This window comes from Monodelphis domestica, chromosome 5 (genome assembly GCF_027887165.1).
Source record: "Monodelphis domestica isolate mMonDom1 chromosome 5, mMonDom1.pri, whole genome shotgun sequence".
NCBI classification, from domain to species: domain Eukaryota; kingdom Metazoa; phylum Chordata; class Mammalia; order Didelphimorphia; family Didelphidae; genus Monodelphis; species Monodelphis domestica.
Window position 1 is genome coordinate 262,342,318 of NC_077231.1, and position 24,412 is coordinate 262,366,729.

At 36.0% G+C, this 24,412-nt stretch overlaps 1 protein-coding gene across 3 annotated transcripts in view; it reads left to right on the top strand.

Annotated features, from left to right (window-relative positions):
• Positions 1-24,412, top strand: part of C5H10orf67 (chromosome 5 C10orf67 homolog) — a 133,450-nt gene that overhangs the window by 24,454 nt on the left and 84,584 nt on the right. For all 3 annotated transcript variants that reach the window (XM_056800121.1, XM_056800120.1, XM_056800119.1), the window contains exons 5-8: positions 1,830-1,976; positions 8,724-8,871; positions 10,238-10,296; positions 21,103-21,168. In XM_056800121.1, coding sequence (XP_056656099.1) covers positions 1,830-1,976; positions 8,724-8,871; positions 10,238-10,296; positions 21,103-21,168 — 420 coding nt within the window. The remainder of the gene's footprint in view (positions 1-1,829; positions 1,977-8,723; positions 8,872-10,237; positions 10,297-21,102; positions 21,169-24,412) is intronic.

Genomic DNA, 24,412 nt, shown 5'->3' on the forward strand with positions numbered 1-24,412 from the left:
TCTTTGCAAGATTTATAGAAGGGTGTGAAAATTAAAATAAATAAATAAATGCATTAGATGAACAAGTACTAGGTGGGTAATGATCCCCATAGAAAACACATTAGTGAGATGATGGCCCATGGAAGCATCGAAGTAATTAGATTTCACTGTTTTATCATTTGGGTTTTTATACATACAATAAAATAATAAGATTTTATAATGAAAGAATAGGAAAATAATAAAAATAAGTCATAGAAGAATACAGGTAATCTATAGTCATAGAAAAAATACTCTAAATCACTGTTGATTAGAGAAATGCAAATTAAAACAACTCTGTTCCACCTCACACCTGTCAGATTGGCCAATATGGCAGAAAAAGAAAATGATAGATGTTGGAGGGGGTATGGGAAAATTAGGACACTAATGCCCTGTTGGTAGAGCTATGATCTGATCTAACCATGATGGAGAGCAATTTGAAACTATGCTCAAAGAGCTCTCTTCTTTGATCCAGTAATGTCACTACTAGCTCTGTACCCAAAGAGATTTAAAAAAGAAAAGTATCTATTTGCACAAAAATATTGCAGCTCTTTTTGTAGTAGCAAAGAATTGAAAATTATGAGGTTATTCATCAATGGCTGACAGGTTGTGGTATAGGATTATAACAGAATACTATTGTGCTATAAGACATGATAAGTAGGATGATTTGGAAACACTTACATGAACTGATGAAATGTTAAGTGAGCAGAACCAGAAGAACGTCGTATACAGTAACAGCAACATTTTTTGATGAACAACTGTGAATGATGTAGTTATTCTTGGCAATTCAGTGACCTAAGACAATCCCACAGACTTGAGAAGAAAAATACCATCTGCCTTCAGACAAAGAGGTGATAGAGTCTGAATGCAGACCATAATGGACTATAGTTCCCTTCCTTCTCTCCTTCCTTCCATTAAAATGACAAAGTAAAGCACTAGACTGGTTCTTCTGAAGTTTTCAGTTTTCATTTACTGAAAGCAACTACCTTTGTCTTATTTTTTTAATCACTTAATATGTTTGTGCTGCAAATCATTAACAGCACCTGAACCTCTGATGGCAAGTAAGTGGAATATTTTTTCTTTCCCCCAAAGCCATAGATTTCACACCATCATTATAAACTTAAGGAGAAATAATTAAATGAAGTTTGGTCCTGGTTTAGTCCTGTCTGACTATTTGGAACCCCTTGGGAAGTTTTCTTAGCAAAGATACTGGAGTGCTTTGCCATTTTCTTCTCTAGCTCATTTTATAAATGGGGAAAGTGAAGTATTCAGGATTAAGTGACTTGCCCAGTGTCACACAGCTAGTAAACTTTGGAGGCTAGATTTGAACTCAGATCTTCCTGAGTCCAGACTTGATGCTCTATCTCTTGTTTTACCTTTAGCCTTTGAGACACTTTTTAATAGTCTCAAATCCTGTCTCAAATCTGTCTCAAATCCTCAAATACTCTCAAATCCTGCCAGCTCTTCAGTAGAAAGAATGAGGCAAGAAACTCTCAGATATAATGGATAGGAAGCTTTAAAAATTTTTTTTGCATGACTCATTTAAGTACAAAGGCAAATTATACTATGTATATAAATGTTTTTTATTTTTATAAATGTTTTATTATGTAATTTCTTATTGTTTCTCAGTATAGAAAATACTAAGTCACCATTACTGATTTTAGAAGATTTAACATTCAAACTTTGGGGGTATAAATTGTAAGAGAGGTATTTTTTCCTTTAGAAAAAAACCCCACAGAGATAAAGGACCATATTGTCACTAAATTTTGTCTGATTTTTATTTCTTATTCTGAATGTTTTGTTTTTTTCAACAGCAATACTTTGAAATGGAGCCAGAACAAGGAAAAGTACAGGGAGTGAGTCTGTCCGTTCTAAGAAAAAAGATTCAGGAGAAAAATAAAATAATTGAAGATTTAAAAGAAGAATTATCACTCTATAAACAAAATGAAATTTACAAGTTGGTAAGTTGCGTGGGAAAGTATAATGAACTAATTGTTAAAATATTTCTAAACATCTTTAGCAAATATCAAAAAGTTGAATTTTTAGAGAGAACAATGTCTGTGTGGTCAAAATTATTACCCCTTTTGAGAGAGCCTCTAGGGCAGGGGTCCCAAAACTATGGCCCAAGGACCACATGTGCCCCCCCCCCCCCCCGCCCCGGCCATTTATCCAGCCCCTACCACACTTCCGGAAGGGGCACCTCTTTAATTGGTGGTCAGTGTGAGGAGCACTGTATGTAGCAACAGTGCAAAGCATGGTGGTGCTACAATACTACTTCTGGTGACATAATCCTTTGCGTGGCGCCTTGTTCTGAGAGTAACTGAAGGAGAAAGAGGTGCTGTGGAAAGGATTATGTGGCTGCACAATGGAAGACATCAGCATGGTGAGTGGCGATCTGGAGGAGGGGATTCTGCACTGTGTATCCTGCTGCCTGGTATAGTGGTGGCAGTGATGGGCCTGTGCAAGGTGTGACAGGCCCATCACCGCCAGCGCTGCAGCCTCCGCTATCCCAGACAGTGATATAGAGATTTGTTCATAGTTTTTTTTTTTAAATAGTATGGTCTTCCAATGATCTGAGGGACAGTGAATTGGCCCCCTGTGTAAAAAGTTTGGGGACCCCTGCTCTAGGACCTAGGCCATCAAAGGAGCTAAATTGGTACTTTCTTTCTTCCTTTTTTTTTTAACTTGGAGGCACCTTGTAGAAGATCCTGTTTAGAAACAACAGTAGCAATTTCATCATTATCATCTGAACAGTGAACATTTATATTCTATTATATATATATTAAAGTTTGCAAATAGCTTCCTGATGGTCTTGTTTGAGATTCCCAGCAATCCTGGGAAGCAAACACCGAAGGCATTATTGTCTCCATGTTATAGATTCAGAAACAGGACAATTTTCTATTAATAAATGAAAACAAAGTACCCCAATATTTTTCTTCAAAGGTAAACCACCCCAAACTAAAAAAAAAAAAAACTATTAGAGAAGAAAAAATAGAGAGAAGACACATTTGTGTGTGTGTGTGTGTGTGATAGCAGTCTGGTAAAGCCTGTAGACCCTGTCTCAAAATAAGGTTTTTAAGTATGTAAAATACACAAGATTTCAAAGGAAACCAATTATACTGACCAATTATATACCAATTATCAAAATATATTTAAGAGAAGTTCACAGACTTTTCCATTTTCCCTTCGTATAGTAGAAGTTAAGTTCCCTGTTGCTCAAATGGATTGACAGAGAATAAAGAAAGATTAAAGGGAATGGCTAGGAGATTTGTATTAATTTTCTGTCTGGGAAAAGAAAGAATCCTAAAAAAAATTTTTATGCCCCATAAAGTTGGCTTTCAACCTATATTTATTAAACTAGATTACAAAATCAGTCAACCCACTAGATTTTATTAAACACCTACGATGGGCTAGACACTGTGCTCAGGACACAAAGAAAAATGAAAAATGGTCCCTGCCTTCAAGGAGTTTATGTTCTATTGGAATGGAAGGGAAACCCTTTTCCTGATCATGTTTTAGATTTTTCTCTGTTAGAATAAGATGTCATTCCCTGCTTGGAGTTGGAAATCATTTGGAAGAAAGTGGCCAACTACTTTGGATGCATGTTATATAGAAAAGCTTTGTGCTTGTGGATAGGTGGACTTCTATGACTTCTGGGGTCTCTTCCAAGGTAGCAGGTCAGGGATGGAGGTGACTTACCTCTTATTAGACTTCATGACAATGTAATATACAATAGAAAAGCGAACCTCCCCCCAAACCGTCAACCCACAATCCCCATATCTCATTAAAAATACATGTATGTAAAAAGAAAGCATGAAGGAAAATACTTTCTATCCTTTGGGATTAAATCTACTTTGAAAGTCTCTATATCTTTGTGCATGCCCTGTTTTTAATTCAAAATTGTAATTTAACTCTCCTGATTGCATTGTTTTAACAATTATCTAACAATCCCCTAAAAATAAGTTTTATCAGGTTTATTATTTTTAAATAGCAGATTAACAAAATATTTTTTCAATATACAATTCGATGAAGAGTAACCATGAAAGAACAGGGGGGTAAAAAATGCTCAAGGAAAGACAGAAGGCTATAAAGCTTAAAGTGCTAGATTTTAATTTTGAAAATCAGTATTCCTTCTAGTTTAATCTGAATAAGGACTTTCACTAGATAGTATATTACCCTTCTAGTAAAATTTCCTCTCTTAAATAAGGGCTAAATGAAGACGTCACCTTATACAATTGCTCCCCCTGGTGGTTAAAAGATGAGGCGTTTAGCATCTGATGTTTGAGAAATTTGTCACTTTGGGGAGAATTGCTTTATTGAAGTTGCTGTAAAACCAAGGAAAGTACTAGAGTACCTGTGATATTTTAGTGGCATTAGTAATGAACACCATGTACAAAAGCTTTGCATTAACTTCATTATCTTTCATATATATAAATATATACACACATATATAAATACATTTTATATACATATAATACACACACACACATATATATTTAAAACTCTTACTTTCCATCTTAGAATCAGTACCATGTATTGGTTCCAAAGCAGAAGACTGATAATGGCTAGGTGATGGCTGTCTTAGAATCAATACTGTGTATTGGTTCCAAGGCAGAAGAGTGGTAAGGGCTCCACAATTGATATGAAATGACTTGCCCAGAGTCACATAGCTAAGAAGTGTCTGAGAACAGATTTGAACCCAGAGCTTCCCAACGCCAGGCCTGATGCTCTATCATTGTGCTACCTAGCTGCCCCCCCCCCTTTTAAATAGTTTTTCAATAGCTATCTTGGGAAATGAAAATATATTAAATTATTCTTTTAAATGTTACATTATAACAAAGCAAGTAAAAGTAAAGTCTTCAGGTAACAGAATGAATTCCCTCCTTAGTACATGCTCTGTCTTTATATTTCTTTGAAAGTCATTGAATTAGAGGGAATATAGAAAGTATTTTGTTTCTGTTTTTGTTTTTTAATGTGAGGAAGGAGATAAAGAAAGTAATGAGTGGGAATGGGCACAGGGAGTTATCTATTAGTGGTCAAAAAGGTTTTACTATTCTTGGGCAGGAAGCATGTTTATATCCATTTTCTCTTTCCTGTTATAGTGGATTTGGAGCCAAAGGACTTGAGTTCAAATTCTCACTATTTTACCTACTACCTGTATCTTTTGGACAGGCAACTTAACTTTTGTGGGCCTCAGTTTTCTGAAAGGGAAAATGAAGAGGTTAGACTTAAAAGATTTCAAATGTCTATTCTGGCACCAAATCCTTAACCCACTGCCTAGCTAGGTAAGGTATCGCCCCCTCTCCCCTGAGAATAGGTGATCATGGGTAGATAAGAGAAGAGTTATATTATAAAAGAACATATTCTCTTGTGATATCTCAGTTTTCTCTCAAGCGGTTCTCTTGTTTTAGAGAGGCTTTTCTTTTGAGTCTTCTTCACCCCAAACGCCGATGGAAGCAAATGAAGCCCCCCTTGGCGAACGTGTGCCTGCCTCTTGCCAAACAGCTCTGAAACAGAGCTGTCACTCAGGAGATAGCACCCCAGGGCTGCCCTGCCTCAGTGTGTCTCTTGTCTGGCTGTCACTTACCCAGGAAAGCACCTGCTCTTCTCTGTGGCTGTCAGGAGACAGTGGGTGGGCTTCAGGCATCCCCTCCCCAACAGATACCACTTTGAGAAGTCTAAATGCTAGTCATGGTAGATTGCAGAGATGAGACAGACTTGCTTCTCCACCCTCTGATGGAGGATGCTGAGAAGATGCAGAAAGCCCCTCCGTCATCATTGTGCTTTCTAAAATTATTCCTACTCTCCCAGGGATGTTTTGGGGCCTCAACGGAAACCACATACGTAATGAGGACTCATTGGAGAAATAGAGTGTATGCCAAGGAGGCCAGATGTCCCCGGCTTGGGGATGGGGTTTCAGAGAACTATTAGCAATATTTTGTAAAGTTGCCCATAGTCCTTGGCTTCCCAGGAGAGAAAAACCTTCATTTTAATCCTGTAAATGCCCTGATTTAAAAAACAAACAAACATCCAGGCTGACAATAGATGGGCACAGATAAACATCTCATGTAGAAGGTGCCTTTAAATGGTTCTATTTTGTTAACTACCATTTAATGATCACCTTCCTCCTAACTTTGCCATGGCTTACACTATTTAATTTAAAAGTCTCTTGGTTTAAGCAAGCCAAAAAACTACTGCTGTGGGCAGATGGTAGAAAAAACACTCCCACAAAACCTGCCACTCAAAGTGTAACAGATGACTGTAGCTACAGAGAACTATTCCTTTGTTCACTTTGCTAATGAGTGTCCTCATGGCTGCAGGACACTGAATAGTTAATTACTTGCAGTTCTCCTTTATAACAGATGGTGGAGCCAGAGCTAAAGATTATCCGAGCAAACCGTGAGTTATTATCAATTGATGAATGGGCAAATTAACCAGTTCTATTTTCCCAAATTACTGCTCTAAGACAATTTTTTAAAAAATGAGGTGAGGAGAGTATTTAGGTCCTAAATTATGTTAAATTTTACACATCACTTCATCTGATTAATTCAAATTAGATTGTTTAGTTTATGATAATAAGCCTTCATGTAATCAGCTGTTGATGTTCAAATTAACTAATTCTTAAGCCTATTAAGGTCTGGACTGGTTATTTAAAAAGGCTTTTGAGTCTAGAAATATATTCTGAAGTGGTTTAGGATTGAATAATGTCAAACAAGAAACTAATAACTCCAAATATAAGAAGTCTTTCTTTATTAAGAAAACAATTTGGTTGATTTTTTAGGAGACTTAGGCAAGTTTTTCTAGTTAATAATTAATTATACCTTGTTAATTAAAAGGGAACCAAATTTTCTAAAGAACGTAGTTTTACATTAAACAAAAATATAACAATTCAGAATAACAACTGAACATTATTAGTCATTCATTCTTTTAGTTGTCCTTCCTAAAAATCTAAAAGAAAAATTTCAATGTGCAGATTTGGGAGTGAATCACAATAGAATAACAACTAAATATTATTAATCATTTATTCTTTCAGTTGTCCTTAAAAATCTAAAAGAAAAATTTCAATGTGCAGATTTGGGAGTGAATCACAATAGAATAGCAACTAAATATTATTAATCATTTATTCTTTCAGTTGTCCTTAAAAATCTAAAAGAAAAATTTCAATGTACAGATTTGGGAGTGAATCACAATAGAATAACAACTAAATATTATTAATCATTTATTCTTTCAGTTGTCCTTCTTAAAAATCTAAAATAAAAATTTCAATGTGCAGATTTGGGAGTGAATGACAACTTCATATAATGCATGTTAGCTACCTATCTCCCTTCTAAATGAATGGGAATCACTCACCCAAACAAGTTATTTACCTTCACACATCTTTCAAGTTAATCAAAGGGATGTATGTAGTAGGATATAGCAGGACAATATATTGGGGCTTTGGAGTGAGCTTCGTTACTTTTATTAGCAGTTATTCAGCATTTATAGCGATGAGTTTTTCTTCTTTTTTAGTTTGGCTGAAGATGGCTCCCAGAGTTCTAGTTTATTTGTAATTTTCTGGGTCGCGTGCTTTGAGACTCATTCTTCATCTCAGTCACCTGTTTTTTACAGCTCTCCTCCCTTGGCTTTCAGAATAGAATAAGTGATACCTAGAAATGTCAGGCTTTCCCCCCTGAATCATGTAACGCCTTCATAGACACAAGGCCGAGTCGGGTGTAAGTTTGATTGTCCCCTCTAAAAAGTCTGTTACATCTTCATTTTAAAGAAGAGTATGGCAGTCACAGCAAAGAGAACCATTGCAGAGGATATTCAGATGTTTTCAATAGCTTGGAAACAGACAAGAAAAAGGACCAGCTACCCAATAAGCTGCAGTTGCGTAAGAAAAAGACTCCACCATAATGGACATGGCAAGATTTAAACAAAAGGCACACATAATAAAAATGTAAATGAGTTTGCTTTACTAAAACTATAACTTTAAAGTCTTTTGTTGTAAGTTATCCTGAAACCTTCTTACAAGGTAATCACTGTTTGCATAGAGATTTAAACCGAGGTCTTCAATAGCATTAACCGCCTGCACAGCCCCAGTGTGACAGGCATGCAAAGCCATGTTAATGTTCAGAGTATGAATTGCCTCTGGGTGGCTCCTGCACCAAGCAGAAAACCCACTGTGTGGCTATCGGCGGGCCTGATGGACTCCATGCGGCTCCCAGCCTGGAAACGTCACCAGTTTGACAAGTGATGTGGTCTTCCTGACACTGGCAGCTCCAACACTGAGCGATAGCACAAAGGCAACAAGCCCCCCTCCTTAGCCGTGCACTTTGCAACCCCCTGGTGCTGCCCATCCACAGTCTCCCCAGCTTGCCTAGTTACGGACAGCGCTTCAGAAACACAGAGGGAAGTGTGGGTGGAGAGGCCCCAGCTGCCTCCCCGGACACAGCCTCCATAAGAAATTGACCTGAATGATGAGGGCGCACAAACAGTATGATATGCATTATTCCTGTCAATAAAATGTCCCCATGTGTTATGGTCTTTGTACATAATGTACTGCCGTCTTTCTTCCAGCGAGCTCTTTTCATTTTCTCTATTCATAGTATAAATAAATGTGTAATAGAATTCAGAAAATGATATGATAGAGCTGCTGTAGATTTGTGGGTCTTGGGGGTTGCCTGTTTAAATCCTGGCTTAGAAATATGAAATTTTCGCTCTTTCAGGAATTTATGAAGGAAGAATGCAATGACAAAATAAGCAATCTAGAAAAGGACATTAGTGGACTCAGAAAAGAAAATGAAAAACTACAGAAGTCGATTACAGAACTTGAAGATGACCTTCAGCTCTGTGAAAAGACAAATATGCTCTTAGGTAACATTTGGAAGCCAACTGTAAGTCAATGGACGAGGACAGATCCGTCTGAGCCTCTCTCCCAAGTTTTAAATTGCAGGTTACATGTTTGAATCTTGCACATTTCTTTAGCCCTTTCGCTCAGTCGCCTTGGAATTTTGACCTTTCCTAAGAATGATGTATAATTGGTGATCTATTTCAGGGAAAAGGGCTTATTTTTTTTAAGCATTCTTTTCTGAGAGTCAGGACATTTGCTACTCATTTCTGAACTTGATGATATCATGAGAGAGTTGTTTAATTCTGGTCACTTGACTAAGATTTAAGAAATTTAATTCATCTGATGTTTTCTATGCTTAGAGAAATGGAAACAGCTGAGGGTATGTGGTCATTTGTATGTCAAAAGTCCTATGATGGTTCTGCAAAAGTTTAGATAATTATTCATACATATTTGAGTATGATTTGTACAGAAGCAAAGCATCATAGGAAACATGCTTCTTAGCTTCATTTTCTGGGGCTCATTTCAAAACATAAACAGGAATTTGTATCACAAACCGTGGTGTTGATGTCTCTTTCCACTAAGTTACTAAATGGGTGCATTTATATATATGTATATATATTATATTATTTATATTATATATTTACATATATATTTATATATGGTGACTTGCAAATATAATTGATCTCATGCTAACTCTTCCATACTGTCATTAGGCTGATCAGTGAAAAGCTGAACTGTGTGAAAATAAAATTCGGTCACTTAGCAGGAGTATGACTACAGTGCTCAAATATAGCACCCTCCAAAATATTTTTACTTATCATTTGCTCTAAAGCTTAGCAGGTGTAATCAAGAATAACCTGCTAGAGGGCAGTTAGATAGATGGTTCAGTGGATAGAGAGCCAGGCCTGGAGTCCAGAGAACCTGGATTCAAATGTGGCCTCTTCTTAGCTGTGTGACCCTAGACAAGTCACTTATTCCCCATTGCCCAGCCTCAACCAATCTTCTACCTTGGAACCAATATTTAGAATTGATCCTTAGATGGAAGGTAAAGGTTTTAAAAAGAGAGAGAGAGAGAGAATGACCTGCTAACATACTTTGTATTGGCTGTGACTAACAGCAGAGATGTCCCTGGCTCATCCTGGGGGAAAGTGGTGGCTCCGAGCCACACTTAGCTCTTGAACTTACTTCTTCATCTCCATCTGACCGGCAGGCTGAACAGCAGGAAGAAGGCTGGGAAGGTCAAGGGCGGTTGTGAAGGTCACAGTCCTGCTAGGACTTTGGGCCACTGCGCATTCCATTGGCTTACAGACTGACCTAGCGTACACAGTTGGAATGCATGGACAGAAGCATGTAATTTCATGGTCTGCCTTTCTCTTCTTTTGTTTTCAGAAGGTGAAATTATGGCTATGAAACAAAGAATGGAGGAGGATCAGAGACTCATTACCAAGGTACTGTAACTTTTTGACATTGATGAATGACCCTTTTTAATTGAAATATCTGCATGCTTGGGGGGACCAGCAGAATTTCCAAAGAAAATGGGCATAATACGTTTCCGTCTGTTCCATTACTTATTGTTGGGTCACTAATGCTGAGAAGGGATTCTTTCCTAAGTTGCATTTTTTTTTTGAAAAGTGATCAGTTGTTGGAAACCTTTTCTCATTTTCTAAATTTGATAACTTGGGATTAATTATGAGGCAGTTAAAAAGTGTTATATAGAAGATTCAATGGAAGTATTTGAGTTATGGGGGAAATGATAGTAATCTGCTTCTTTCTTGGTCTGTTGTACTCATCACAATAATCCTTTTTTGATCCTTCTAAGGATTTACAATTTCTTTGGGGTAGGTATCTTATTTTATTTCATTTTATTTTTTTACTTACCAAACTTCATTTATTTATTTTTTAAAGATATTTTTCCGTGATTACATGTTTCATTTTCTTCCCGCCTCCCTTCCTTCCCCCCTCTCAGAACCAAAAAACAATTCCACTGGGTTGTACAGATGTTGTCACTTGGTACCTATTTCCATATTATTCATTTTTGCTATAGAGTGATTTTTTTTAAGGCCTAAATCCCAAATCACATTGAGTATGTTATTTTTTTTTAAACCCTTACCTTCCATCTTGGAGTCAATACTGTGTATTGGTTCCAAGGCAGAAGAGCAGTAAGGGCTAGGCAATGGTGGTTAAGTGACTTGCCCAGGGTCACACAGCTGTGAAGTGTCTGAGGCCAGATTTGAACCTAGGACCTCCCATCTCTAGGCCTGACACTCAATCCACTGAGCCAGACAGCTGCCCCCAAGTATCTTATTTTTTTAAAAATCCTTACCTTCCATCTTAGAATCAATGCTATGTACTTTTGCTTCTAAGGAAGAAGAGCAGTAAGGATTAGTCAATGGGAGTTAAGTGAGTTGCCCAGGATCACCCAACTAGGAAGAGTCTAAGGACAGATTTGAACCCAGGGCCTCCTAACTCTGGGCCTGGCATCCTTTAAATTGATACCGATTGCAGCCTCTCCAAGTTAAAATTCTCACCTTTGTCCTCTTCCATAAAAGGATTCTCCCTCTCATTAGAGGTGTCCCTTTCATTCTTCTGGTATCGTGATGCCTCAAGTATGACTCTGTTGTCTATCTTCTTACTAGATGACTGGCCATCTTCCTTTTCCAGGTAGACATGCCATCAGTTATGGGTTTTGCCTCACTTTTTGGCATTATAGCCTGCTGCCTCTCATGGTATATGTTCCCATTGCCCTTTGGGTGAACAGTTATTTGATTCTTCTGTGAGCATGATGTTCCACAGTGTGCCATATGGCATCTCTTGGGGAATATTCTTGTAGAACACCCTACGGTGCACCAGATCTAACACAGACATTCTCTTCCTCCTTCTTAATGCCAAGTCCAACTCATCATCCCTCTATGACTCCTTCCCAAAATGAACAGGCACCAACTAACTCAATGAGCACTCTTCTCATAATATACAGTATAAAAATTATTGCGTTTTCCCCTATCCTAAGGAAAAGTTAGGCAATGCTTCTGATAGCAAAGGTAAGATAAGACTTCCTCGCTAACCCAAGCTGTAATAATAATTAATGGTAATAATTAAAGTTTCAGATGGCTCTTCATTTAAAAACTATCTAATTTTGAAAAGAAATAATATTACACAGATATTTTCAAAAGAAATGATTATCTTATTGGGCCAATTTCCTATAAAAAACTTATAGCATAGAGGGCAACTGGGTAGCTTAGTAGATTGAAAGCCAAGTCTAGAGATGGGAGGTCCTGAGTTCAAATATGGCCTTAAACATTTCCAAACTGTGTGACCCTAGGCAAACTACTTAACCCCCATTGCCTAACCCTTATCACTCTCTGCCATGGATCCAATATACTGTATTGATTCTAAGATGGAAAGTAAGGATTTTTTAAAAAAATAAGATACCAATCCTGAAGAAATTGCAAATCCTTCAAAGGATTATATTAATTCTAAGATGGAAGCTAAGTGTTTTTTTTAATTTATAGAATAATTAGAATTCTTTTCCTGGGTCATAAGAAATCCTTAATCTTCCCCATCCTCTCTTCCAACTAATTTTCAGCTTTGCACGGAAAAGGGAAGGAGGCTTGATAAATAGTGTCTTTTATCTGGTGAAGAATCATAGGAGGAGGGGGAATGGAACCATAGAAATATTTTTTAAATTTATATTTTTAACTTTTTTTTAGATCCATAGAAATATAACTTCCCCATTTGTGTTCCTCTTATCCAGAATGAGAGAGAGAGAGAGAGGAGCTAAGAGCCTAGAATACAAATGGCTCCATTGTTAGGGACTAAGATGAAGGTTCCATGAGTGGTAGCTTGGGGCCATGAGAAATGAAGAAAAGTATATATCCAGAATCTTTATTCAGAGTCTCAAGCTCCTGGTTGAAAATATCTTCTGTTACTCCTTCCTTCCTTCTCTCATTTGAAGTCTTGAACTTTAGGACAATTTTGCTGTGGTTTCCTTGCCTTGGTTGCTCTTTATTTGTTGTTGGAACCAGTTATTTATTACCATTAGTCTAGTATTATGTATATGTTTATCTACTAAGTGAAAGATATCTTAATAAAGTTAGCTTACTCAAAATTTCTTTCACTAAAATATTTATTTCTAATACACACCAGAGGCTTTTAATGAGCTATTGTTGAAATCATGATGCCTTAGAATTTGGTCTTACTTGATTGATTGCTTAAGTTTCTCCCAAAGAATATTTAACTGTTTTATGGTCTGACTCCATTTTACTAGTTTGGGAGACATGATTGAATTAGTTGGAAGTGATTAAATGCCATGCACATATAGAACCATCATTACTAGTTTTCAATGTGAAATTGAGAGGTGTAAAGGGGCATGTACAAGTGATATTGTTCATGGAAGGATAACTTGAAAATCAGTTACTTCTATGTCAGCATCTATAAATAAATTCATTGATAACAAATGAGAATGAGAAATTTCTAAGAAATTTACCCTAAAGCAAAATAAAGTTAGCCAAAGAAAAATAACCTCTTATCCCAAATAAATAAAAATATGGGGTAGATGAGAATAAATGAAATAAATTTACCTAATATTTGTAGTCCTAATTGTCCTTATGAGACTCATATTTCTTGAAACTTCTCTCCTTTCTGGGAAATTTCTTTACGTGACACTTTTTTGTTTTCCTCTTACCTTGAAGACTCATCTTCTGTCTTCTTTGTGATTTCTCTTTCTTGATCCATCCACCAAATGGAGAAGCTTTTCCTAGTTGAAGCCTTGGCCCCATGTGTGTCTCTGTCTTTCTTTATAAGGGTAGAAAATTTTTTTTCAACTTTATACTCCTTTTACCTTTTTGGGATGTCATTCACAACCCTTGGTAAACCAATCTTATATACCATAAGCATATACCTAACTAATGACTTTCAAACCTTTTTCTTCAGATCTTGTTTCTCACCTGTTTGCCAGCCTAGATTCTCCAACTACTTATATGGTATCATAATGTGTTGCCCATTTTTCCTGCTCTCAAGAAATTCAATATGTTCAAAACTAAATTCCTTCCTCAAGCCACCTCTTCCTTCCCTATCTTCAATGGTACCAATATTTTCTTACTCTCCTGGGCTCACATCTTCAAAAATAATTTTGTCTGATGCCTCTTTTTTATCCCTGACCTCCAAATGCAACGTGATTACTTCTTCATTCAAGATGCTTCTCACATTTCCATGGCCATGACCCTATTCCAGGTATTCATGACCTCAGACTTGAATTTTTTTCATCTACTTCTTAACTGTTCTCCCCACTGACAGACACTTCTACTTCTGATAATTCTTGCACATAGCCACTAGATACTTCTCTAAAATAACTATAACAGAGTTCAAGTTTGCAAAGTATTTTATGTTTTTTATGTCATTTAATTCTCATCATTGACAATACCTTTTTTTAACCTTTACCTTCCATCTTGGAATCAATACTGTGTATTAGTTCCAAGGCAGAAGAGTGGTAAGGGCTGGGCAGTGGGTGTCAAGTGACTTTCCTAGGGCCACACAGCTAGGAAGTGTCTGAGACCAGATTTGAACTTAGGACCTCCCATCTCTAGGCCTGGTTCTCAATCCATCGAGCTACCCAGCTGCCCCCACTGACAATGCTTTTAATGGTAGTTCATTGAATTCTTATAATTGGTGAGATAGTTGTTATTACTATTCCTAATGACTTGCCACTTGCCACTCATGTTGGGGCTATATAGAGGAATATTAATAGCAGGATTTTAAAACATATATAATAAACTGAAGTGGAAACAGAATTAAGCCATGAATGCCCTAACTTCAAACAATGTAACTAAACTGGAAATATATGAAGTCAGCTGGCAAACCTAGCAGGCCAGACAGGTTTATTATTTTCTGCCCTGGTTTGTCATTATGCTTTCATGCTCTGATCTTGATGTCCTTTCCTGTCTGATCCATATCTTCTACCTAAGTTCACCTGAATGAATAGGATATGGAAATGTAAGGTTCTAGTATAATATGAAAATTTCTAGGATACTCATATGTAACTTTTAGTTTCTACTAACCTCTTTTATGTTTTTTAAAGAAAAAAGGATTATAATTATTTTCCACTTATTTTTAGGTTTTTTAATATGTAACATTCCATTTCCCCCCACTATAATTTGTGGATTCTATGGCCAAAATAATGATGTTTTAGTATCTTAGGTGGAATATATTAAGAGATTCATGTTATCTGACCAGAAATCTTCATTTTCACACCTGAAAAAGAGTTGAGAACAAGGTCTTAAGGTTCCTTTGTCTCTTTCTGTCTCTCTGTCTCTCTGTCTCTGTCTCTGTCTCTCTTTCTCTCCAATATATGTTATCTCTGGATCAAGCCTTGTGCATCATTACCCAGGTACACATTTAAATGAAGCTGATTGCTGTGGAGTTACTCAGTCCCTGAAGGGTTTCATCTTGACCCAATGTCTGGGAAATTCTAAAGTAGATAAGTGATTCTTTTCATGACCAAACCAAGAATTATGTTTCTTTTGAGTCAAACCTTGAGTGACCCTTAAATTCCTAAATCAGGCTTTAGGTCCAAGACATAGCAGATCAAACTATCTGACTACCACTCAGAAGTCCTAAACTCTCCTTAGAAATGAATGACCTGAAACCTAGCCAGACTCTCTTTGAGAAGGATCACTACAAAGAAGAGGAACTCCTAGACCTATAGCTGTGACTATCAGCATCCTTAGGATCATGGGATTTTGTCATCACAGAATTTTGGCATTAAAAGGAACCTCAGATACCATCCAGTCCAATCAGTAACTCAATAAAAACTCTTACAGCAACATTCTCCCAAAGGAGTCATCTAGCCTTCTCCTGAAGACCTTAAAACAGAGGGAACCCACTATTTCCCAAGGCAATCTATGCTACTTCAGGATAGCTTGAGTTAAGAACTTTTCTGTTATAATAAACCTAAATCTGACTTTCTGTAACTTCCATCTGGGCAGCTAGATGGCACAGTTGATAGAACACCAACCCTAAAATCAAGAAGACTTATCTCAATCTGAGCTCAGACTTATTGGCTGTGTACCTTGGACAAGGCACTTAACCCTGTTTGCCATGGTTTACTCATCTGTAAAATAAAGTGGAGAAGAAAATGCCAAACCATGCCAGTATCTCTGCCAAGAAAATCCCAAATGGGGTCATAAAGAGTCAGACATGACTGAAACAATTGAATACCTTCCATCCCTGCTCTTAGTTATTTCCTCTGGGTCCAGGATGAATAATTTTCAGTTTCTTCCACATGATAGCCATCTAAATGCTGGAAAACAGTGACTGAGATGTTATCTGACCAGTGCAAACTATTGGGACTTTCATCTCCTTCATTCATGATACTATGACAATGTTTATTGGGTCTAATTAGATTTTGCAGGACCATCATATTACCCTGTGGACACATATTGAGTTTGTAGTTCTATTAGCTCTCCAGATTTTCATTTCTGTTTCATAGTTGGGAGGTTGAGTTTGAACCTACATGTAGAACTTTGTATTTATGAATATTAAATTTCATTTTATTAGATTCAGCAACATTCTAGACTGCCATTCTTTTCATATGTTGTCTAGGCTCCAACATATTAGCTATCTTTTCTAGGTTTATATTACCAGCACATTTGGTACTTATGATGTCTATGCTATCATCCAAGTTTTTTTTTTTCTCACCTCCAGCTTGCTATTCCTTTAAAATATATAATAAAATTCAACATCTAACTTCCAAAGCTGTCTTACTTTTTTATGATTTTTTTCTGGCCTTCCTTCTATTCTCTTCTGAGGCTTAAATAATAATAACAGAGACAGCCAGGTTCTATTCTCTTCTGAGGCTTAAATAATAATAACAGAGACAGCCAGGTGACTCACTAGATAAAGAGCCAGGCCTAGAGACAGTAGGTCCTGGGTTCAAATCTGGCTTCAAACACTTCTACCTGTGTGATCTTGGGTAAGTCACTTAACCCCAGTTGCCTAACCCTTATTGCTCTTCTGCCTTGGAACCAGTACTTAATATAGATTCTAAGACAGAAGATAAGCATTAAAAAAAATAATAACAACAAAAATATCATTTCTATAATCTTTAAGATTTGCAAAGCACTTTTAAAAATCTTGTTAAATCCTCATAACAACCCTGGAAAGTAGATGATTATTACCTTCATTTTGAATATGAAGATGTTGAGACTGACAGAGGTTAAATGACTTGCCCAGAATAACACAACTAGTAAATGTTTAAGCCTAGATTTAAGCTTAGGTCTTCATGACTCCAGTCCTAGCATGCTATCCAGTTCTTTAATGACTCTTCCTTCCTTTCTTTCTCCTTATCTCCCTCTCTCCCTTCCTCCTTTTCTCCTTTCCTTCCTTCCTCCCTCCCTCCCTTCCTTTACAATCCTATCTCCAGACCCTCCTCTACAACCTCCAGAAAACTATAAGAGATGTTCTTATCTTTAGCAAAAAACTCATACTTTCACTATCATATAATGGCAGTTGGATAAAGACTTTCTCTAAATTTGGCACAATTTTTCCTCACATCATATACAATAAAGACCATCCCTCGGTCTTTGTTGCTTCACTGGATATTCCTTCAACTTATTCTTGAGCACAGGTTGTCCCCCAGACCTGAAATAAATTTCCCTCCTCACTTCTTCTTGGAATCCATATATTTCTTTCTTTCTTTTTTTTTTAATATATTTTATTTGATCATTTCCAAGCATTATTCGTTAAAGACATAGATCATTTTCTTTTCCTCCCCCCCCCCACCCCCCATAGCCGACGCGTAAGTCCACTGGGCATTAGATGTTTTCTTGATTTGAACCCATTGCTTTGTTGATAGTATTTGCATTAGAGTGTTCATTTAGAGTCTATCCTCTGTCATGTCCCCTCAACCTCTGTATTCAGGCAGTTGCTTTTTTCTCGGTGTTTCCACTCCCATAGTTTATCCTTTGCTTATGAATGGTGTTTTTTTCTCCTGGGTCCCTGCAAGTTGTTCAGGGACATTACACCACCACCAATGGAGAAGTCCATTACGTTCGATGATACCACAGTGTGTTTGTCTCTGTGTACAATGTTCTCCTGGTTCTGCTCCTCTCGCTCTGCATCACTTCCTGGAGGTTGTTCCAGTCTCCATGGAACTTCTCCACTTTATTATTCCTTTTAGCACAATAGTACTCCATCACCAACATATACCACAGTTTGTTCAGCCATTCCCCAATTGATGGGCATCCCCTCGTTTTCCAGTTTTGGGCCACAACAAAGAGCGCAGCTATGAATATTCTTGTACAAGTCTTTTTGTCCATTATCTCTTTGGGGTACAGACCCAGCAGTGCTATGGCTGGGTCAAAGGGTAGATATTCTTTTAGCACCCTTTGGGCATAGTTCCAAATTGCCCTCCAGAATGGTTGGATCAGTTCACAGCTCCACCAGCAATGAATTAATGTCCCTATTTTGCCACATCCCCTCCAGCATTCATTACTTTCCCTTGCTGTTATGTTAGCCAATCTGCTAGGTGTGAGGTGATACCTCAGAGTTGTTTTGATTTGCATCTCTCTGATTATAAGAGATGTAGAACACTTCTTCATGTGCTTGTTAATAGTTTTGATTTCTTTATCTGAGAACTGCCTATCCATTTCCCTTGCCCATTTATCAATTGGAGAATGGCTTGATTTTTTGTACAATTGATTTAGTTCTTTATAAATATGAGTAATTAAACCTTTGTCAGAGGTTTCTATGAAGATTTTTTCCCAATTTGTTGTTTCCCTTCTGATTTTAGTTATATTGGTTTTGTTTGTACAAAAGCTTTTTAGTTTGATGTAGTCAAAATTATTTATTTTACATTTTGTGATTCTTTCTATATCTTGCTTGGTTTTAAAGCCTTTCCCCTCCCAAAGGTCTGACATGTATACTATTCTGTGTTTACCCAATTTACTTATGGTTTCCTTCTTTATGTTTAAGTCACTCACCCATTTTGAATTTATCTTGGTGTAGGGTGTGAGGTGTTGATCTATTCCTAGTCTCTCCCACACTGTCTTCCAATTTTCCCAGCAGTTTTTATCGAATAGTGGGGAATCCATATATTTCTTCAAATTTTAGCTCAAATACTATTTCCTTTGTGACCCCCCCCCCATTTTCTTAGCTGCTTCCCGTTCCCCAATTACTTTGGATTTATTTTGCACATATTTAGTCTATGCTTCACAGCAGGGAATTGATGGCAGTCAGTTTTCATTGGTTCTAATTGGGTGGGGGTCTCCCAGTCACCTACTCCCTTTCTTTGTGTACATGCTGTTTATTCAGATAAAATTTAAATTCTTTGTTTTGAAACCCAATTTTGACTTCTTTGTACTTTCCATCCATAATTCCTAATTTTTCCAAAAAGAACAAGTCTAATTCTTCTTCCATAGGACAATTCTTCAAATACCATGAGCCATTTCTCATCATGTGCTGGCTATGTCTTTCCTTCTGAAGACTAACCATCCCAAATTACTTCAACCAAGATGCGTGTGATGCCCTTCACCATAATGTTGCCCTCTTCTAAATACATAGCTTACTAATATTCTTCCTAAAATATGGCCCCCAAAACTGAACACAATACTCAAGTGAATTCACACCCATGCAGAATACAATACAACTAGCCTCCCTAGTTCTCTCCAGAGACCATCTTTTAATGCATCTTAAAATTTGTTTTAGCTTTCTTGGTTACCATATCTCACTGTTAACTCATTTCAAGCTTGCAATCTACTTAAACCCCAAGATCTTTTTTTAAAATAAAGTTATTAATCATACTGACATATTTTTAAAGTCAATAATGACTTCCATGGAACACTCTTTTCCTCATAGCACTCCTTCATTTAACAAAAGTATACAAAAAGTTTTGCACAGCCAGCTGATATGACAGAATATACATATCATTCATTATTTTTTTATTCATGATTAGATTGAATTCTGCTGTCTTTTAGTGTTGTTTTCATTAAGTAGAGTCATTATATTTATTTTTCTCCCGGTCCTTTTTTCTTCACTTTGAATCAGTTCACATAAATCTAAGTTTCTTTGAATTCATATTTATTTTTTTCTTCAGGTGACATAATACTTCATTAAATCTATATTTACAATATGTTCAACTGACTTTGTTTCCAGTTTTTTTTTTTGCTATCACAAAAGTGTTGCTATGAATATTAGGGTACAATAATATACATATACCATAATTTATTTAGTCATTTTTTAGTTGATGGGTTCAACTTTAGTTGCCAGTTCTTTGCCAATGCAAAAAAGAGCTGCTATAAATATTTTTTTTTACATTTGACTCTTTTCCCTCTTTATTTGACCTTTTTGGAGTATGAATCTAGTAATGGAATCACTGAGCCGAAGGGTTTGCACAATTTTGTGACTTTCTGGGGACAGTTCCAAATTGCTTCCCACAATAGCTAGACCAATCTAAAACTTCAAGAACCGTGCATTAATATACTTGTAGCTCCTCCAACATTGGTCATTTCTGCTTTGTCAACTTTGTCAATCTGATGGCTGTCAAGTAAAACCTTAGAGTCACTATAACTTGTGTTTCTATAATTATTAGTGATTTAAAGCACCTTTTCCATGTCATTGTTAATAGTTTGTATTTGTTCTTTTGGTCGTTGTTTATATTCTTTAATCATTTACCCCTAGATCTTTGTCAAATGAAATGCTTGTCACGAGGTTGCCAATTATTTGGAGATGAAGTGCTAGATTTTAAAAAATAATTGTAAATAAACTGGATTTTCTTAAAATATTTTGAATGTGTGTAACATATTAATATGCTTTAATAATAATTAGTACATTTGATCCTCATAGTAACACGGAGGTAGATAATTGCAGCTAGGTGACATAGGGCTTAGAGTCAAGGAGATTCAAGTTCAAATTTACCTCTTACATTTAACATGCAACCCTTGGCAAATCACCTCTGTTTGCTTCCATTTCCTCATGTGTAAAATATGGCTAATAATAGCACCTATTTCCCAGGTTGGTTTTGAGGGTCAAAGAGGTAATAATTGTAAAGTGTTTAGCACAGTGCCAGGAACACAGTAATGCTATATAAATATTAGTAATTATTTTTATTATTAATATAACATTTTTCTTGAATTCAAAATCATTTTAAAGTTATCCCTTCTCACTTTTTATTTAAAGAAAATTTAATTTCAGGGAAGTCTACTGAGCAGAGAAAATTCTAAACAAATTCTTATTTTTAATCAAAATTTACCTTTTCATTTCAGTTAACTTCAATGAAAGACAGATTAAGTGTGGACCTTGATCATGAGAAAGAAGCAGTTCAAGAGATGGTAAGGTTTTTTACCTTTGTTTCTTTCTCTTTTCTAATTCCCATCCCTACCCCAACTCTAGCCTATTATTCTAAAAATTGTCATTTTCCTACTCTGAATTTTCTTTGCATATATATTGATTAAGAAATATTCATCCTTGCTATTCTATATACTCATACTCACAATTTAGTAAAGTGAAAATATTTTAAAAGTACAATTGTAAAGAAACAATCTGTACCACTGAAATGATTTTACCCATATGAGAATCTTACTCAGTATTGTGTGTTACATATTTTAAATATGGCTCAGTAGATTTTTTTTGGGGGGGAGGGTGGTACGTGTTTTATTATAGGTATTCAAGAAACATTAAGCATGAGACCACATTAATATAAAGGGTTTCCTAGCCTTAGTTACTAGTTTCCAGAAATGACAGCCACAGAAGAGCCCTCGCTAGATATTTTGGCATCCTGTGGTAGTCTCATAAGAACACTGCCTTTTTTATTCTCTTTTTATAGAGCTTTCCAGACGGCTGGTCCTTTATTTTATCAGTTGACTTTTTTTTTTGTCCCCACCCCCCCACTCCCAGCTGATGGTGTATTTTGGCTTTCAACTGATCAGCACTAATATGTCTTTGTTATAGTCAACTGACTGTTTATTATAATAAAAAATAAGACACAGCTTGACTTGCGTCCTAAATGTGCCGGAAAAGAATATGATACTGTTGGGAAGAGAAAAGGTTGTTCATAGAAAATCAACCTCACTTCAGATATTGAAACATTTGCCTTTTTCTAAGTTGTCACACTTTGTGCCAAGTCATGACTGCTTTCTTATTTTGTTTTGTTGCTCTTAGCTCCATGTGCTTTGGGTGCCTTGTCATAGAAATTAATGAAAAACAATGCTCCAGAGTCACAATGAGGGCCTTCTATGGGACTGACTTGTAAATGGAGAAAACAATTTCAGTTTTCTTTTCAGCCCAAACCTTCCTTTTATAATACATATGTATACAGAATCCTGAGAACTCGAGATACTTGAGTTATCTATGGTCATATCTGTATATAGGTATCTGAGAGAAGAGGGATTCCTTTCTTTTTATAGCTATATCTATCTACACACACATACTGTGTTTTTAAGGGGGTTTTGCTTCTGTTAACCACAGGAAAAGGGAGAGTGTGCTTGTTTCAAAATAATAAACCAATGGGACCCTTCCAGAGTGTAAGGTGTATTAAAAACCTTTTGGAGGGGGCAAAGTGGATTGAGAGCCAGGCATAGAGACTGGTAGGTCCTGGGTTCAAATCTGACCTCAGACACTTCCTAACTGTGTTACTTTGGGCACTTGACCCCCCCATTACCTAGCCCTTACTGCTCTTCTGCCTTGGAACCAATAAACAATATTGATTCCAAGATAGAAGGTAAAGGGTTTTAAAAAAATCCATTAGAATAAGCATCCTAAGTCTTCACAGAAATCTAAATTATGCTGGTTTAAGAAAATAGTGATGAAGCAGTAGTTCATTTTTTACTTTGGGCAGAAATTGTCCATCATCATTACACTCTTTTATTTTAACCTTTTTTTTAACCTTTTTAACCCTTACCTTCCATCCAAGAATTTTTTTTTTCTCAGATATTTACTATCTGCCAATTCTTTGATGAGAGAGATAGTCCAGGTTGTAGTACAGGTTGGAGAAAAACTCCATATGGACTACAGTATCTCTCTTTTTAAAAAAAAATTTTTTTTTACAGATAGATATAATTTCTTATCACAATTTTCTGATATTTTATGATCCATATCAATATCCTCCATAGGGAGTCTCAACTTGGACTCTGGACTGTATCACTCTCATTAAAGAATTGACAGGTATAGTCCCTTCATATTCTTGACCTTGTGTTCTTCCAGATAAATTCTATTATTATTTTTTCTAGTTCTACAAAATAACTGTCTGGTAGTTTGATTGGTATAAGTAAATTAATTTAGGTATAATTGCCATTTTTTTAAATTATATCAACTCAGACTTCCCATGAACAATTAATATTTTCCCAGTTGTTTAGATCTGATTTTACTTGTGTGAAAAGTAATTTGTAATTGTGTTTGTATAATTTGTATTTGTCTTGGCAAGTAGATTCCCGAGTACTTTATATTGTCTAGAGTTGTTTTAGTGGAATTTCTCTTTCTATATCTTACTGTTGAACTTTGTTAGCAATATATAGAAATGATGATGATTTATGTGGATTTTTTTTGTATCCTGCAACTTTACTAAAATTATTGATTATTTCAACTAATTTTTAATTGATTCTTTTTAATCGATTCTCTAAGTATACCATCATATCATCTACAAAGAGTGATAGTTTAGCTTCCTTGCCTATTTTAATCCCTTAAATTTCCTTTTCTTATTGCTAAAGCTAGCATTTCTAGTACAATATTAAACAATAGTAGTGATAATGGGAATCCTTGCTTTACCCCTGATCTTATTAGGAAGGTCTTCCTTGCATATGATACTTGACAATGGCTTTAGGTAGCTACATTTTGTCATTTTAAAGAATAGCCCATTTATTCCTATGCTTTCTAGTGTTTTAAATAGGAATGGGTGTTGTATCTTGTCAAAGGCTTTTTCTGTATCTATTGAGATAAGCACGTGATTTCTGTTAGTTTGGTTATTGTTTATTAACAATCAGCAATTATGCTGATAGTGTTCCTAATATTAAACTAGCCCTGCATTCCTGGGGATTTTTGGTATAAATCCCATCTGGTCATAGTGAATAATTCTTGTGATATATTGCTGTAGTCTCCTTGCTACTATTTTATTTAAATATTTTACATATATATTCATTAATAAAATTGGTTTATAATTTTTTCTCTGTTTTTTTTCTCTTCCTGACTTAGGTAACAATAACATATTTATTTTAAAAAAAAAGAATTTTGTAGGACTTCTCAGACTTCAGCCTACTTCCCCAAATAGTTTATATAGTATTGGGATTAATAATTCTTTAAATGTTTGATCTAATTCAATTGTGAATCCATCTGGCCCTGGGGATTTTTTCTTAGGGAGTTTATTGATAGTTTGTTCAATATCTTTTTCTAAGATGGGATTATTTAACTATTCTATTTCCTCTTTTTTTAGTCCAGGAAATTTATATTTTTGTAAGTATTCTTCCATTTCACTTAGATCGTCAGATTTATTGGCATATAATTGAGCTAAATTTCATGTTGTTGTTTTTAAGCCCTTACCTTCCATTTTAGAATCAATACCAAGTATTGGTGGTCCTAAGGCAG